Raw genomic sequence first — 17,360 nt, 5'->3', positions numbered from 1 at the left:
ATTGTAAGGGATTGATGTACTTTTTTCTGCCCAAGTCTAAATGTACTTTTCCAGACAGAAATGTTAGCTCCACAAAAACTGCCACCTACCATAAAGAATTCTTTGTAAAGCTTAAGCTACAAAGCTTTGACACCTGAATATTTTCTACAACAGACTAATACAAAAATGCTAGCCATTCAAAACCTGCTTTAAGAAAACAGATCTCAGAGGGAAATATCAGCAGGCAATAATAAATCTGCATCTTAGGATTAAAATGGGAAGAAAATAATTTTCTCAAGTAATCCTAACCTTAAATAAATTCCATCGGTCTAATAATTAAAATTCTAATATTTTTTTCCATTAGAAGAATACTTGGCTGTTAAGGCCTGGGGGGAAAGACAAAATAGGAACTCTCCCTCAGGTTTTCCTGGTGTTTACACTGCAACTACTTAATATAAATAATATTTAATTCTATTTTACTTTATCATACTTCATGGTCATTAATTATTTTTATTATAAATCAATGCATTTGCTTTTTTAAAATGTTAACAGGGCTTTCAATTAATGAAGTTTTACATATTGCAGTATTTTCATTTGATAGCACTGAAACTAAAAAACTAAGAGAGAGAGAGAGAGAGAGAGAGAGAGAGTGTGTGTGTGTGTGTGTGTGTGTGTGTGTAAAAGTTTTACCTATCTGTGCCTTGGTTTTGTCATCTGTAAAATGGCAATGATAATAGCATCTACCTCATAGGATTGTTGTTAGGATCAAAGGAGGCAACATACGTAAAGTACTTTGAAAACCTAAAAGCCATATATATATTCTATCATTAAATCTAGAGAACAAAACTAAATAGTAACAAAATATTGTTTCCTCAGAAATACTCAAGTGGAAGAGAAATAGTAAGCTAAAGGGTGTACCATCCTTTGAAAGAAGTATAAGAGTAAGTTCCATATGGGCAAAATATGATACAACATGAAAAAATGTCTAAGGTTTTAGCAAGAAATGGAGAAGGAATATTTTTCAGTTGTCCCTAACAACTTTCTACGACTATACACTGCAGTTCTACATTAGTAGAGGTAGCTTCTTCCCAAATGTTCCCTACACCAACAAAAACAGAGGATTCAGACAAGAAAAAAATTTTAAATGAAATTTTTTAAGGTTTTAAAATAAATAAAGTCTGATTATGATGTACGGAGGCAAAACACCATGTCAGAGTTTGTAAGTTGCACTGTCTCTAGGACCCTAACTTTAGAGTGTGTAGGGTCGCTACAGTAATACTCTGAAAATACCCTGAGGCTGGTATAATTCATGCCACTCTCTACACAGTACTCAGTGATCTGCATTACACATATGTAAGAGAGTATGGGATGACAGAATTTGAAATCAATGTCTGATATGTCATGATCAAGAGGTAAGAATAAGAAGATAGGTTATCTACACTTTACTACAAATTCTGTAATAGATGCCCTAGTACTTTTTTCTCTTCTTCCTTAAGAAGTAAATATTGTGATTTAAGGCCAGAATACTGAAAGAAAACTATTTCTATGAGCGATAACTAGTTCCATTTTATTTCCCCAAATCTCTTCCTTTTTCCATTTAAAAAAAAGTCTCATTCATGGTTTGTGAACAATAAACTGCTATCTTGGACAACAAATTGGTACGATAGGCTACCAAGAAGTATGTATAGATTCCTTCCTTAGAAAACTGAAAGAAGGGTCATGAAGCATTAAGTATCTTCAAATATTTGAAGGCTTGCCCTTTAAAACAGAGATTACTTCCCCCCACCCCACCCAAAGTTCCAAGGCAGAATCACCACTGGTTCAATTCAACACATTTATTAAGTACCTACTATGTTCAAAGTACTGTGCTAAGCACTGGGAATGCAGACAAAAATGAAAATAGTCTTTGGCCTCAAGGAGCTTATATTATTCTACCAATAGGCATATATTACAAAAAATAGAACCTGGTAAAATATAAGAACACATTTTCTAACAACTAGCAGAGCTGTCTAATAGAACAGGACTCCCAAATAATTCAGCTACCTATCACAGGAAATGTTTAACTAGAGACTAAATGATCAACTTGTAGCATATAATGTGCCTACTATGTGCCAGGTACTGTGCTAAGTGCTGGGGATACAAAAGGAGGCAAAAGACAGTCCCTGCCCTTAAGAAGCTCACAATCTAATGGGGAAGAAAACATGCAAATACACATAACACACACACACACACACACACACACACACACACACGTATATGTGTGAGTGTATATGTGTGTGTGTATAGATATACACACATATATGTATATATGTACATACATATATTTTATCTACACACACAAAACAAGCACTATATAGGATAAATACAAAATATTTAACAAAGGGAAGATGTTGAATTAAGAGGGGTTGAGAAAGGCTTCTGGTAGAAAGTAAGATTTTAGTTGGGACTTAAGGGAAGGGAAGAGGGAAAGCACTCCAGGCCTGGAGGACAACCAGAGTAAGGAACAAGGGATAAGAGTAAGCAGAACCAGAGAGAAGCTGGGAGCCAAGACACAGAGGGACATTTTTGGTTTTGTGTCCTCAGTGCCTAGCATAGTACCTGGCACACAACAGGTACTTTATAAAAGCTTGATGAATCGAATCAAAACCAAAGCAGGAGTGAGCTTACGGGAAACAGAGGGGTTATGAGAATAGGGGTGGAAGGAAGCCAATTGTCCTCTACTGGCTTGATCACTGGATTTGATAAGTGGGTCACAAGAACAGGGAGAGAGAGAAGCAAGATTTCAAGTGGCTAAGGATAGATTTATGTGGTGCTAAAGTAGAGTTATCAGATGCCTAGCACTAAACAGGAAGGACAGAAATGGGAAGTTGGCTGAAAAAGGTCAAGAAAAGGTTTTTTAAGGCTTAGGAAGTGAGGAAATAAATTGCTGGAGTAAGGTCCTAGAGGAGATAGTAAAAGATGTGATAAGGGACAAAAGCAGGAGGATTCATCAGTCATATGAAAAAGTAGGACTGTCTCTTCCTCAGACTGGAAGAAAGGAGAGAACAAGTGGTAATGCCAAAAATTTTAAGCACTGGAAGATTTGAGAAAGTTTCCTCCTATTGGACAGCATCAATATTCTCAGCAAAGGAATTACTCTGGTTATTCTGGTATTTTGAGGGTTCTTATTCCTTCTTTCAGAAACTAAGCCATTTCTTACAATTTACAACTCTTCCCCTCCTGCTCATGGATTATCCCTGCTACCAGAAGTTTGAACTCAGCCTCTGGGACACTTTATCCTGCCTGGAACCAGGCCTTTATACTACTTCCCAGCCACCTCCATGCTACGGTGCCACAAACATTCTAACCCATACCCTTTCCCAGCCACCTTTTATGGGTTGTTTTCCTCCATTAGGAGGTCTATGAGTGGAATGTTGTGTATTTTCAGATGTTTTCAATGTATTACTCAGTTTTGCTAATCATGTTTTTCTTTCTTTTGTCTTTTTAAAAAATATATTACTTGTCATATGAAATGGCTCTCTGGGATTTATGGAAGGGAAAAATGCCAGAGGGAAATTCAAATGATGTAAAAGCAAAGATCCATAAAAATGTATTTTTAAAAATTTAAAGTGCTCCATTTAAAAAAAGCATATAAGATTCTTGAGGACAAGGATTATATTGCTTGTATTTGTATCCCCCATGCTTTAAACAGTAGCTAATCTTAATAAATATTCCACTGTCTATAAGAGCAATAATTAATAGCTTACTCAAATAAATATATTTTTATCAAAGGGTGATTCATGGCAAAAAAAATAACTACCTACTTCATTTCACACTATTAAGTATATGACAGAACCTGGTGAGTCAAGAGACTGACAGTATCCTCAGAGTTTTTTCTTCTATTTCCTAACAAAGATGAATTCTAACAAATTTATCAGAATTTTACATTTCCAGGCTGAAAAACGGGGAAAGAAATCTATTTATTCTTCAATAATTCATTTCTATTCCCTGTCTGACCTTCACCAAACCTCCCCCCAAAAAAAATTCACAAAAAGCTATGTACGTACCATAACCCTGCTGTTGTCCTGGGTAAGGCTGCTGACCTGGATACTGCTGCTGTTGTGGTGGATAACCCTGTTGTGGAGGTGGTCCTTGATATGCATCCTGCTGCTGACCATACTGTGAATTCCCTGCAGGATGATTGGAAGAGGGAAAAAAAGAGCCATTGAGAGGTTTGTTTAATTAATTTATTTTTCCTTCTAAGATGCACAGCCAACAACACAAGAACAAAAATGAAATGCAATCTTGATTTTTAAAAGTTAACAAAACAAAGAAAACTCAAACCAAACAGAAGGATTCGGCCAAACAAACTGCAGTTAAAGCCAATTTTGCAAGGTTGAACTGCAGCATTTTCAGCATCTCTGCCATACGAGCATTACATTTACTGGAACATCACAGTCATAAGATCATGACTATGCTAAATAAAATAAAAAAGACAAAATTAAAGACAGCTACAAGAGCACACACTAGCTACACAAGATCAGCAAGCTGTTTCCTAAAGGCACTATATTTATATATGAAATTATGTATGTATATATGTGTGTGTGTGTGTATATATATATATATATATATGTAAACACACACAGAAAAAAAAAACAACCAACTGATGGATTCGTGTTTAGATAGAAATTTTCCATTGAGTAAAAAAAAAAAATTCTAAAGATCTTTTAGTCATTTTACTGTTGTTAGAGAATGGCAAATTATGGTTACACATTTTAGGTGTTTGCAAGAAAATTATTTTGACTCTTTGGGGGACTCCATAACTTTCAAGATAGCCAGCAACTAGTACTCTACAAGAGTTGTGGTTTGGATATAGGTTGCCTTGTGCAAGAAATTTCATTCCTGAGGGAGGAGATATATGTGCGTATGTGTGTGAAGGTATATAGATACCTCCTTCGTAGTAATGTTGTGAGGAATCCTCATAAGGCCTATCGTAGCCTTGTTCAGGATACGACGGTTGCTGATAACCGTAATCATTATGACCTACATCGATTCGACAAGAGACAGGAAGAAACGTTAATGGCCAATGAGTGAAAACCCTAAAAATATTTAAACTTTCAGATAAAATGAAAAAAATTTAACTGGAAATACATAAAAAAATTTTCAATTGCATTAGCCAAATATTTACCAATATGACTCAATTTCATATTGAGTCAACGTGCAGATTTTTTTTTTTAAAGTAAAAAGCAATAGTTTTAGCAACACCACAGAAAGGGACAGTCTTAACCTTCTGATAATCCTCATTGGGAGAAAAAAAACTTTATCTTCCATTAAAAAAAAAGAATGAAATCATTTAGGCCTTTCACATGTAAATAACCTGAATTAAATTAGAATGAACAAAGGAAGCAATTATCATATTTTGTCAAACACCTGTTCTGCTGATCTCCAATTCCACAGCATATGCTAAAGACAATACAAAATATAACAGAGCTTCATAGGGTTTTTTTTTCCCCTGAAAGAAACTGAGACAAAATTTTTACATTATATTTTCCCATTTAAAGCATTAGGAATTGAAAATACATGCCTTTTCTAAAATTATTCAATTATTTTTCAAAGTATTTTTCACATACAACCATTAGAAAATTACTGTCGTTTTTACAGAGATTCAAAGTTACCTCTACCTTAATAACTCAAAGTATAACCAACCTGTATGTTGTTTTAAGACACAATTTTTTTCTCCTGCAAGATTACAGGAAACTAGTACCAAAAAATATTCCTGAATTCACAACTGTTTTTAACAAGTAATGTGGAGATAAAGTTAAATAAGTGATAAAATTCTGGAAGAATAACTAAATAAGGCAAGGGCAGGGAGTTATAAGTATTATATTCACTTCTCTGCTCTGTGTGTTCCAAAGTTCTAAACAACTATCTTAGAAATACCTATGCTGTTATTTGCATAAATATTCAGAAATAATAGAATATGCCCAATGCTGCTTAACATAATTATTTAACTTTAAAGAATAAATGATCCTTGTAAATGTCAGACACGTATATAAAAGCACATCTATGCAAATATACACTTTTAACCAACAAACCTTAATGAAGAACAATAAATAAGTTATCTTTAGTAATTTTTAAGGTTTGACATTTATATGATTAACCTTTATCTTTTATAAGCAGACATGGCAAATATTGAGCAATATAATTCCCAGATTTAAGAAAGTATGCTATAAAAGAAAAATGGATTTTATTAATGTACTATTTAAATAATAAACTGGGTCTATGCAAAAGCTTTTTGTAGTGCTCAACTCTATCACTTCATTTATTTAAAAATAATTTAAAAATATATGATTAAAACTATTATTTTGGCTTAACTATAATTAAGTAGGGATCCTAATACATATAATTTAATAAAGCAGACTTTATATTTCTTTGAAAGACCTAAAATATACTACAATATAAAACTTTTCCATTAAATGTTAAGGCTGTATTTATATCCACACATGAAAATAAAAAGATGAGTCAATTAGCTACTTGAAGTAAAAAAACATACCATAATGGAAAAATGGGATTTTTCTAACATGAATTATCCAATCATCAAATTAACCATTATCACTATAGGGATAATTATTAACACTAATAACAATAAATATTCACTAAATGTCTAGCATAAGATATTACATAATTCATATGATAACTTTTCCAACTGTGCACTTCACTTTACCTACATAGTTAGTGCCAAAATACTATTATCACTAGAAAATTATTAATTACCGGTGTACCTTGCTTTACACAATAGGCTATGTTCCCAATAAATTTTAATACATTGAAACAAATGTTCCCATTTACTTACATTACACTTTCAGTAATGCTTTACTTTCAATTCTTAGAAGCTCCCAAATATTTTAGTTTTAAGTTTCTTTCCTCCTAAATCTCTTAAGTCAAATATAATTCAACTTAAATATAATAAAAAGGAGCTTACTATTCAAAGGTACCCTCTAGTAAATCCTATTATAAAGTAAAGAATCTTTTTGACATGAATAATTATTTCTGAATTTATCTATCTTAAACATTTGGGTTGTGATACTCACTGGGTTTTCTTAAAGCGGGGCACACCTGTATTAACAATTGTCTCACAACCTACCTTCCTCATTATAAATCTAAATCATAACTAAATTCTGATTTTCACCTCTTTCTTCTTCAAAATATAACTGTGCCATGAATTTCTATGAATCAGTAAATTAAAAATGCAGAATTTGTCAGAGGGCAACTATAATATCTTATAATACAACACAGTTCCTGATCAATAGACAAAATTTACTAAAATGATACAACTTGTAAATAACTTATTCAAAAACTGTTTTCTCTATGTGCACATACAATGGAATACAACAAATCCATACAACAAAATTACTTTGGTTGAAATCAACAACTGAGAATATAGTAAAGGATCCCTTTTTATCTGTTGAGATTCTAGCGATAAAACATGAAGCTCAATGGCACAAATGTGGAAGTACATATTACACAAAACCTAATTTAAGTCAGCTGCAATAAATTATCCTTGGTGTCTTAAATTATTATAAACATTTCTGACTTTTCTATTTTAAAAAGCTATCTGTTACTGAAACAGATTGCTAACTTTTTCACCCCATTAAAATGGTTTTTAATAGCTATCTACATTAATATTGGGCAGTTATAGAAAATGGGAAAGTTAACATTAGGAGAGATTACCATCAGGGTAATATTGCTGGTTCATGCCTTCTGGAGGACCTTGTCCACCATGACTGTATTGGTCCCCATAATAGTCTTCCTGGCCTGAGTACTGCTGTGGTGGGCCTGAAAAACCACAACCAGTCAAGACGTAAATAATTTGTTCTCTCTGTTATCAAAGGCTTTCTTTCTAATCTGATCTTGAGATATATTTCTCAAATGTAGACTCCCCAACCCATTTCAGACATTTTAATTGTTCTGTTATTTTATGGATATACACAAACACATATAACACAATTTGTAGCTTTTCTACTTGGCTCTTTTTACATGCTAATGTTAATCCAAAGAACACACGTACAATATCAACACTACAGAATCTTGTGGCAAGAAAAAGAACAGGTAAAAGACAACAAAAAATAATTACAAAAAGGTCGAACATATAATTGATTTATTTTCTTCTGGTGTTTGAAGAATTTTTCAATAAAATAGATTTTTGGAATTCTTTGCTGTACATTAATGTGTTTGTGATGAAAGCTTTTAATGCTGTTCCTTTTTTCTTTAAATAAGAACAAATAAACGAGGAAATGTATACCACAAAATTCAAGTCCACTTAATGACTCTTTCATTACATTTTAGGGAAGAAAAAAATGCCAGAGACAAAAACCTCAACTTTGCCTTACTATGTTTTAAGTTTAAAAATTAATTAAAAATGAAAACAATTTAAACCCTCACAGTTCTCACTATTTAAAATAATAAAAAGAAAATCTATATTACCCTGCTGAGGTGGCCTGTAAGGTGGAATCTGCCTTTGACCCATCATATGATTCCCTTGATTAACTTGACCCATCATTCCCATCGGGGGCTGTTGTCCTTGATAATGCTGACCACTCCCTGTGGCATATTATACTGTTGTGAAGGAGGCTGCTGATGCATCATTGGACCTGAAAAATATATATACCAATCACACATAAGATTTTAATCTTACAAAACAGAAATACAAGTAATCATTTTTGTAAAAATGTAAAAATGTAAAAATTTTGTAAAAAATCTCAAAATTTGGCAACTGTTCCCAATTACAATCTTAGCTCTATTTTTCTCTTCTGTATCACTTAATTTAAACCTTATAAAATCTGAAGTATAAATTTTATGCATCACTAGTAATTGAGCTATACACAAAAGAAAGCACCACGGAACCCTAAAAAATCATAAGGAACTCAATAATGTTAAACTGTAGACAATTCTATGTGGGAAAATGATACGTGTATATTCTAAGAACTTTATCATTATTAGGGCAGTTAGAAGGATTCTACATAGAAAGAGGATGTGCAAGTGGGTTAAGCTGGGATATGAAAGCAAAAAAAAAAAAAGACTAGGCCAGAAAGGGATGCCTAAGGAGAAAAGGAAAGGAAAGGAAGAATGGGTAAAACTATCTCATATAAAAGAAGTATGCAAGGAAAAGCATTACAGTGGAGGGGAAAATGGGGGGGGGGGAGAATGGGGGCCTGCGTGGAACACTTGAACCTCACTCACCTCTAAACTGGTTCGGGGGAGGCGGGGGGGGGAGGAGAGAAAGAGGCAGACAGACAGACACTCAATTGGTAATAGAAATCTACTGACCCAAAAGGGAAATGAGGAAAGAAATAAGATGAAGAGGGAGGGGCAGATAAAAGAAGGCAGTGGTCAGAAGCAAAACATATTTGAAAGGAGGAACAGGATAAAAAAAGAGAAAGAAAGATAAACAGAAGGAAAAAAGGGTAGAGGGAAAAGCACAGTTAGTACTCATAATCGTGAATATGAATGGGATGAACTCACCCATAACATGAAAGCAGATAACAGAATGGATAAGAAACTAGAATCCAAGAGTATGTTGTTCACAAGAGAAACACTTGAAACAAAGAAAACAGTTAAAATAAGGGGCTGGAGCTTAAGCTGAAATGAAAAAGACAGGGATAGCAACCATAATTTCAAGCAAAAGCAAAAACAGACCTAATTTAAAGAGATAAGCAGGGAAATTACGTCTTGCTTAAAGGAAACATAGACAATGAAGTAGTATCAATACTAAACATATATACACCAAATGGTATAGCATCCAAATTCTTAAAGGAAAGATTAAAGTAGTTATAGGAGGAAATGGACAGCAAAACTATACTAGTGAGGGAAATCAATTTTCCTCTTTCAGACCTAGATTAATCATAAAATAATATAATAAAAAAGTCAAGGAAATTAACAGACTCCTAGAAAAGTTGGAGATGATAAACTTCTGGAGAAAACTGCATGGGATTAGAAAGGAGTATACTTTTTTCTTAGCTGTACATGACACCTTTACAAAAACTAACCATGTTATTAGGTAGGGCATAAAAACCTCACAAGCAAATGCAGAAAAGTAGAAATGTTTAATGCACTCTTTCCAGTCCATAATGCAATTAAAATTACACTTAATAAAGAGCCATGAAGCATAGATTAAAAGGTAACTGGAAACAAAATTTCTAATCCTAAAGAATGTGTGAGTCAAACAACAAATCAGAGAAATAATCAATTTCATTAAAGAGAATGACAACAATGAGACAACATTCCAAAATTTGTGGGATACAGCCAAAGGAGCATATAGGGGGAAATTTACATCTCTAAATACATACATCAATAAAAAAAAAAAAGAAAGAGCAGATCAATGAATTGGGCAGCCAATTTAAAAAATCTAGAAAAAGAATAAATTAAAAATCCCCAATTAAAGACCAAAATAGAAATCCTGAAAAGCAAGGGAGAGATTAATAGAACTGAAAGAAAACCATGGCAATAAAACTAGGAGTTGATTTTGTGGTGGAAAAAACAGTAAGACATATAAACCATTGGTTAATTTGATTTAAAAAAAGAAAACCAAGTTATCAGTATCAAAAATGAAAAGAGTGAATACACCACCAATAAAGATGAAATTAAAACAAGTATTAGGACTTATTATGCCCAATTACATGTCAGTGAAACTGAAAATCTAAGTGAAATGGATGAACATTTATAAAAATATAAATTTCCCAGGTTGACAGAAGAGGAAACAGAATACTTAAATAACTGTGTCTTAGAAAAAGAAATTGAACAAGTCATCAATGAGCTCCCTAAGGAAAATACCCAGGTCCAGAAAGATTTGCAAATTAATTCTACCAAACACTTAGGGAACAATAAATACCAATACTGTGTTAGCTATCTGAAAAAATAGGTAAAGAAAGAATCTTCAACCAAATTTCTCTTATGATTAATATGGTTTCTATACCTACACCAGGGAGAGCAAAAACAGAGAAAGAAAACAATAGACCAATTTCCTTAATGAATATTTAAGCAAAAATTTTAAATAAAATACTAGCAAGGACATTACAGCACTACATCACAAAGATCATACAATATGACCAGGTGGGATTTGTACCATGAATGCAGAGCTAGTTCAATTCTAGGGAAACTATCAGCATGATTGACTATATAAATAACAAAAACAACAAAAATCATACAATTATATCAACACCAAAAAAAAACAGTTTTTAACAAAATATAACTCTCATTCCTATTAAAAACACAAGAAGGCATAGGAATCAATGGAATCTTTCCTAAAATGGTAAGTAGTATCTATCTAAAACCAAGAGCAAGCATTATCTATAATGGGGATAAACCTGAAGCCTTCCCAATAAGATCACAAGGGAAACAAAGATATCCATTATCACCACTATTATTCAATATTGTACTAGAACTGCTAGCTATACTACAGCACTAGCAATTCTATTACAAAACAGCAATCATCAAAACTACTTGGTACTGGCTAAGAAACAGAGTGGTGGATCAATGGAATAGGCTAAGTATGCAAGACACAACAGTCAATGGCTATAGCAATCTACTATCTGATAAATCCAAAGACCAGCTTCTGGAATAAGAACTCACTATTTAACAAAAACTGCTTGGAAAACTGGAAAATAGGATGGCAGAAAGTAGGCACAGACCAACATCTTACACTCTATACCAAGATAAAGTCAAAATGATTTAGATACTAAAGCTTATAGCCATAAGCAAAGGAAGAGAGCAAGGAATAGTTTGCCTGTCAGATCTATGGAGAAGGGAAGAATTTATGATCAAACAAGGTAGAGAACATTATGAAACGCAAAATGGATGATTTTGATTACATTAAATTCAAAAGGTTTTGCACAAAGCCAATGTAACCAAGATGAGAAAGGAAGCAGAAAGCTAGTGTCTCTGATGAAGGCCACATTTCTAAAACATACAGAGAATTTATAAGAACACAAGTCATCCCCCAAATGATAACTGGTCAAAGGATATGAACAGGCAGTTTTCAAAGAAAGAAATTAAAGTTATCTATAGTCATATGAAAAAATGTTCTAAATCACCACTGATTAGAGAAATGCAAATCAAAATGACTCTGAGGTACTATATCACACCTATCAGATTGGCTAACATGACAAAACAGGAAAATGATAAATGTTGGAGAAGATGTGGGGAAATTGGAACACTAATGCATTGTTGGTGGAGTTGTGAAATGATACAACCATTTTGGAGAGCAATTTGGAGCTATACCCAAAGGGCTATCAAAATGTGCATACCCTTTGACCCAGCAATAGCATTTCTAGGGCTATATCCCAAAGAGTTCATACAAATGGGAAAAGGACTCACATGTACAAAAATATTTATAGCAGTTCTTTTTGGGGTGTCAAAGAACTGGAAATTGAGGGGATGCCCCTCAATTGGGGAATGGCTGAACAAGTTGCAGTATGTGAATGTAATGGAATAGTATTGTGCTTTAAGAAAGGATAGCAAGCAGACTTCAGAAAAACTTAGGAAGACTTATATAAACTGATGCTGAGTGAAATAAGCAGAGCCAGGAGAACATTGTACACAGTACACATTGTGCCACACTGTGCAATGACTGACTTTGACAGACTTAGCTCTCCTCAGCAACGCAAGGATCTAAGACCACTCCAAAAGTTTCACAATGCAAAATGCTATCCACATCCAAAGAAAGAACTATGGAGTCTGAATGCAGATGTAAGTATACTATTTGTTCTCTTTTTCTTTTGTTTTTGTTTTGTTTCTTCTTTCTCATAGTTCTTCCCATTAGTTCTAATTCCTCTTTATATCATGACTAATGTGAAAATGTTTAATATGAATGTATAAGTAGAACCTATATCAGACTGCATGCCATCTTGGGAAGAGAGGAGGAGAAGAAGGGGGAGAAAATTTAAAACTCCAAATCTCAGGGAAGTAAATGTTAAAAACTAAAAACAAATTAATCAATTACTTTAAAGAATAGAATTGCTAGGTATAGCAATAAGACAAGAAAAAAACTGAAGAAATATGCAATTGACGAAATAGACAATGAAGAAACAAAACTATCACTCTTAGCAGATGCTATGATGGTATACTTGGAGAAATCTAAAGAATTAACTAAAAACTAGTTGAAACAATTAACAACTTCAGCAAATTGCAGGATATAAAATAAACCCATATAAATTACTAGCATTTCTATATATTATCAATAAAAACCAGCACCAAAAGATAAATTCCATTTAAAACAACTGCAGACAATATAAAATACTTGGGGAGTCCATCTGCCAAGACAAACCCAGGGATTATATGAACACCATTACAAAATACTTTTCACAGAGATAAAGACAGATCTAGATAATTGCAGAAATAGTAATAACTCATGGGTAGGCCAAGCTAATACAATAAAAAGGAAAAGTCTATCTAAGTTAATTTACTTATTCAAAGCTATGTTAAACTATCAAAGAATTATTTTATAGAGCTAGAAAAAATAGTAACAAAATTCACCTAGAAAAACAAAAGGTCAAGAATATCAAGGGAATCAATGGAAAAAAAGGTTAAGGAAGGTGGCCTAGCAGTTCCAGATTTCAAACTATATTACAAAGCAATAATCACCAAACAATCTGATACTAGCTAAGAAAACATGGTAGATTAGAGGAATAGATTAGGTACACAATACACAGTAGTAAATGACCACAATAATCTAGTGTTTCATAAACCCAAAGATCCAAGCTTTGGGAGTAAGAACTAACGTCTGACAAAAATTGCTTGAAAACTGCAAAGGAGTTTGGCAAAAACTAGGCACAGACCAACATGTCACAATGAATACCAAGATAAAGTCAAAACTGATCGATGATTTAGACATCAAGGGTAATATTACAAGTAAATTGGAGAATATGAGAAAATGTACCTGTCAGATGTATGGATAAGGGAAGAGTTTATGATCAAACAAGAGACTGAGAGGGTTACAGGAAGTAAAGTAGATAATTTTGATCACATAAAATTTAAAAGCTTTTGCATTGAGGAAAAACTTTAGAGCAAGTTTCTTTGATTAAGATCTCATTTCTCAAATATAATAGGGTGCTAAGCCAAATTTATAAAAATAAGAGCCATTCCCTAGTAGATAAATGGTCAAAGGGTATGAAAAGGCACTTTTCAGAAAAAAATTAAAACCATCGAGTCACATGAAAAAATGCTCTAATCACTGCTGATTAGAGAAATGCAAATTAAAACAACTCTGAGATACCACCTTACACCTATCAGATTGGCTAACAAGACAATCCAACAGAGAAGAAAAATGACAATGCTGGAGGGGATATGGAAAAACAGGGACACTAATTCACTGCTGGTAGAGTTGTGAACTGATTCAACCATTCTGGAGAACAATTTGGAACTACACCCAGAGGGCTTATAAAACCGTGCATACCCTTTAAGGGCATATTGTCAAATACCACCACTAGGCCTTTATCCCAAAAAGATGAAAGAAAAGGAGAAAAGACCTATTTGTACAAAATTATTTATAGCAGCTCTTTTTGTGGTGGCAAAGAATTAGAAATTGAGGGGATGCTTTTCAACTGGTGAACGGCTGAACAAGTAGTATATGATTGTGATGGAATACTACTGAGCTATAAGAAATGACAAGCAGAATGGTTTCAGAAAAACCTGGTAAGACTTAAATGAACTCTTGCAAAGAGAAGTGAACAGAACCACGAGAATACTGCACACGGTAACAGCAATACTGTGTAAGGATGATCAACTGTAAAAGACTTAGCTACTCTGATCAAGACAATGATCCAAGACAATTCCAAAGGACCTATAATGAAAAATGCTATCCACTTGCAGAAAGAGAACTGATAAACTGTGAACACTGAGTGAAGCATACTTTTTTCCACTTTATTTTTATTGTTTCATTTTGTTTTGTTTTCTTTTGCAACATGGTTAATAAGGAAATGTTTTGCATGACTTCATATGTATAATCGATATCAAAATATCCCTCTCTCCTCTAAATGCTCTTCCTTTTCTATTCTCTTTCCTACTTTCCTTTCCCTTTTCTCTTAAAAATTCTATTAGTTATTTTTATAATATTCTAATTACTAACTTAGATCAGCAAGCAACAGCCATAGAAACAAACCTTTGAATTCATTTAAGGAATGAAAAAAATTATAGAAATCTCTTGTGAGACAAAAAGGATCCTGATGTTCAAAAAAGGAAGGACAAAGCAAAAAAAGAGAACTATAAGGCAATATCACTGATAAACAATGACAAGAAATTTTAAGAGAGAAGATATCAATATATCTAAAATTCATTCATAATAAATAACCAACTTACTGGATCTGTGACCTAACTTCTACAGAGAATTTACAATTGGGAAACCTGTTTTACAAATATAAACATAATTATTCTGCAACTTATAATCTTAGAAAGATGTACAGGGCTCTGTACATGGCCATATGTGTCAAAGTTAAACTTAACTTAAACTCAAGTCTCCCTAACTCTCAAGTCCATTCTCTAGCTAATATATCATGCTGTCTCTCACTATAAATTATATATATATATATATACATATATATATATATATATAAAACAGATAACAAAAACCACATAATTTTATCAAAGGATGGAAAAGTCTTCAACAAGATACATTACTCATTTATGTTAATAAAACAGAAGAGGATAGGCAAGGTGATATCATTCTTTAAAGATGTCAAAAGTATATCTCTAAAACCAAGAGCTAGTATTGTGTAGAAACACTGTCACAAGCAAAACTAGAATGCATCTTTTCCCAAATATTATCTCACATAATTCCAGAATGTTAGCTATAGCAATAAAATTAGAAAGAAATTAAGTTAAACATCAGCAAAAAGGATGCAAAATTATTTCTTTTTTGCAAAGAGTATCATGGTTTATACCAATAAATCCTATAAAAATCAGCAAAGAAACCAATAAAAATATTAATTGCTTCAATAAAGTAACAATAAAAATTAAATCCACAGAAATCAATAGCATTTCCATAACTAAGAAAAACCACCAAAAAAAAAAAAGGAAAGAAAAAAGAAAAAGGAATTCCAATCAAAATAACTACAATTATCCACAATTGTGGGGCTCATGTTTCAAATGACTATGTTTCTTACAAGACTTTCAGGATTAAGAGGTCCCTTTCCAGAAACAGTAGCAAAATTGTCACAATGGATTCATATGAAAAATGTCAATAAGATCTCATAGGGTAATTCACAGTCTGAGATGCTGGGTAAGGACAAAACCATGCTCATGAAGAAAAGCAAGTTCTTTAGCTGCATATACATTCCATAACAAGTTCAAACAAATATTTTTTAGTGCCACCTAATGAAGAAAATGTCATTACGCTCCCATTTTGAAAGCTGTTTGACAAAGTGAAGACTAGAAGAAACTTATTAATGACGAGACTAATCCCATTTGGTTTTTATGCACTGCATTGTTTCATTAATAAATGCATACTTTTTTAAACTACAGAAACCATAAGACATTAGACTTAATCTGTCAAGATACACACAGACATATGCAGGCAGACAGATGGACACACACACACACACACACACACACACACATACCCCCAGGATTTAAATACAAGAGAACATTTTACAAAAGAATATAAAATTTATTTGACATTTAACACATACACAGATGTGTGTGTATGACTGTGTATGTGTATATATATGTACACACATAGATATAATATTCTTTGTTCATGTTTGGGGCATGCTAAAATAACAAAAATAATGATAGGATTATGCTATCTAAATTTAAGACAGGGCTCTACCTAATTTATGGATCTTTTTTTAACCAAACTACACACCAAGCAAACTAAAAAGGGGTTACTTTATATAATAAGACAAAATAATAACAAATTCAGTTGGTGTTACTAAAGGACAAGATTTTCAAGGCAAATAATGAAGAAAAAAGGAATGAAGGGGACACAGGAGTACCAGATTTCAAATTATAAAGCAGTAATTATCAAAAATTTTAACAGTCCTGGTTAAAAGACAGAAAAATAAATCCACAGTAAGGAGATAGGGACTAAACCTAGGATTTCATAAGTATACAGGTGAGGAAACTGACTTTACCAATGCAGGTAGACATCTCGTCAATAACTTATAGTCTTAGAGAATTGCCCAGAGCATCGAGAGGTCCAGTGACTTGCTCACAGTCACAAAGTCATCACGTGTCAGAAACAAGCCTTGAACACTAACCTTCCTGGTTTCTACTCTGTCAAGCTACCTCTCTGGAAAAGAGCAAACTAGATGAGCTACAATTTCCTTTTCAACAAAAATTACTGAGAATATTACAAGGGAGTTTGGTGCAATACAGATGTAGACCAGTATATTATGCCACTTAACACATTT

At 33.1% G+C, this 17,360-nt stretch overlaps 1 protein-coding gene across 1 annotated transcript in view; it reads right to left on the bottom strand.

Annotated features, from left to right (window-relative positions):
- SS18 (SS18 subunit of BAF chromatin remodeling complex) overlaps nt 1-17,360 on the bottom strand; it is a 94,263-nt gene that overhangs the window by 10,983 nt on the left and 65,920 nt on the right. The window contains 5 exon segments of the mRNA XM_020968694.2: nt 4,026-4,148; nt 4,909-5,001; nt 7,690-7,794; nt 8,443-8,556; nt 8,559-8,609. Of these exon segments, the coding sequence (XP_020824353.1) occupies nt 4,026-4,148; nt 4,909-5,001; nt 7,690-7,794; nt 8,443-8,556; nt 8,559-8,609 (486 nt within the window).

Source organism: Phascolarctos cinereus, unplaced genomic scaffold (assembly GCF_003287225.1).
Source record: "Phascolarctos cinereus isolate Bilbo 61053 unplaced genomic scaffold, phaCin_HiC Scaffold_4;HRSCAF=312, whole genome shotgun sequence".
In the NCBI taxonomy this organism is placed as follows: Eukaryota; Metazoa; Chordata; class Mammalia; order Diprotodontia; family Phascolarctidae; genus Phascolarctos; species Phascolarctos cinereus.
This window is presented reverse-complemented; position numbering and strand designations above follow the sequence as displayed.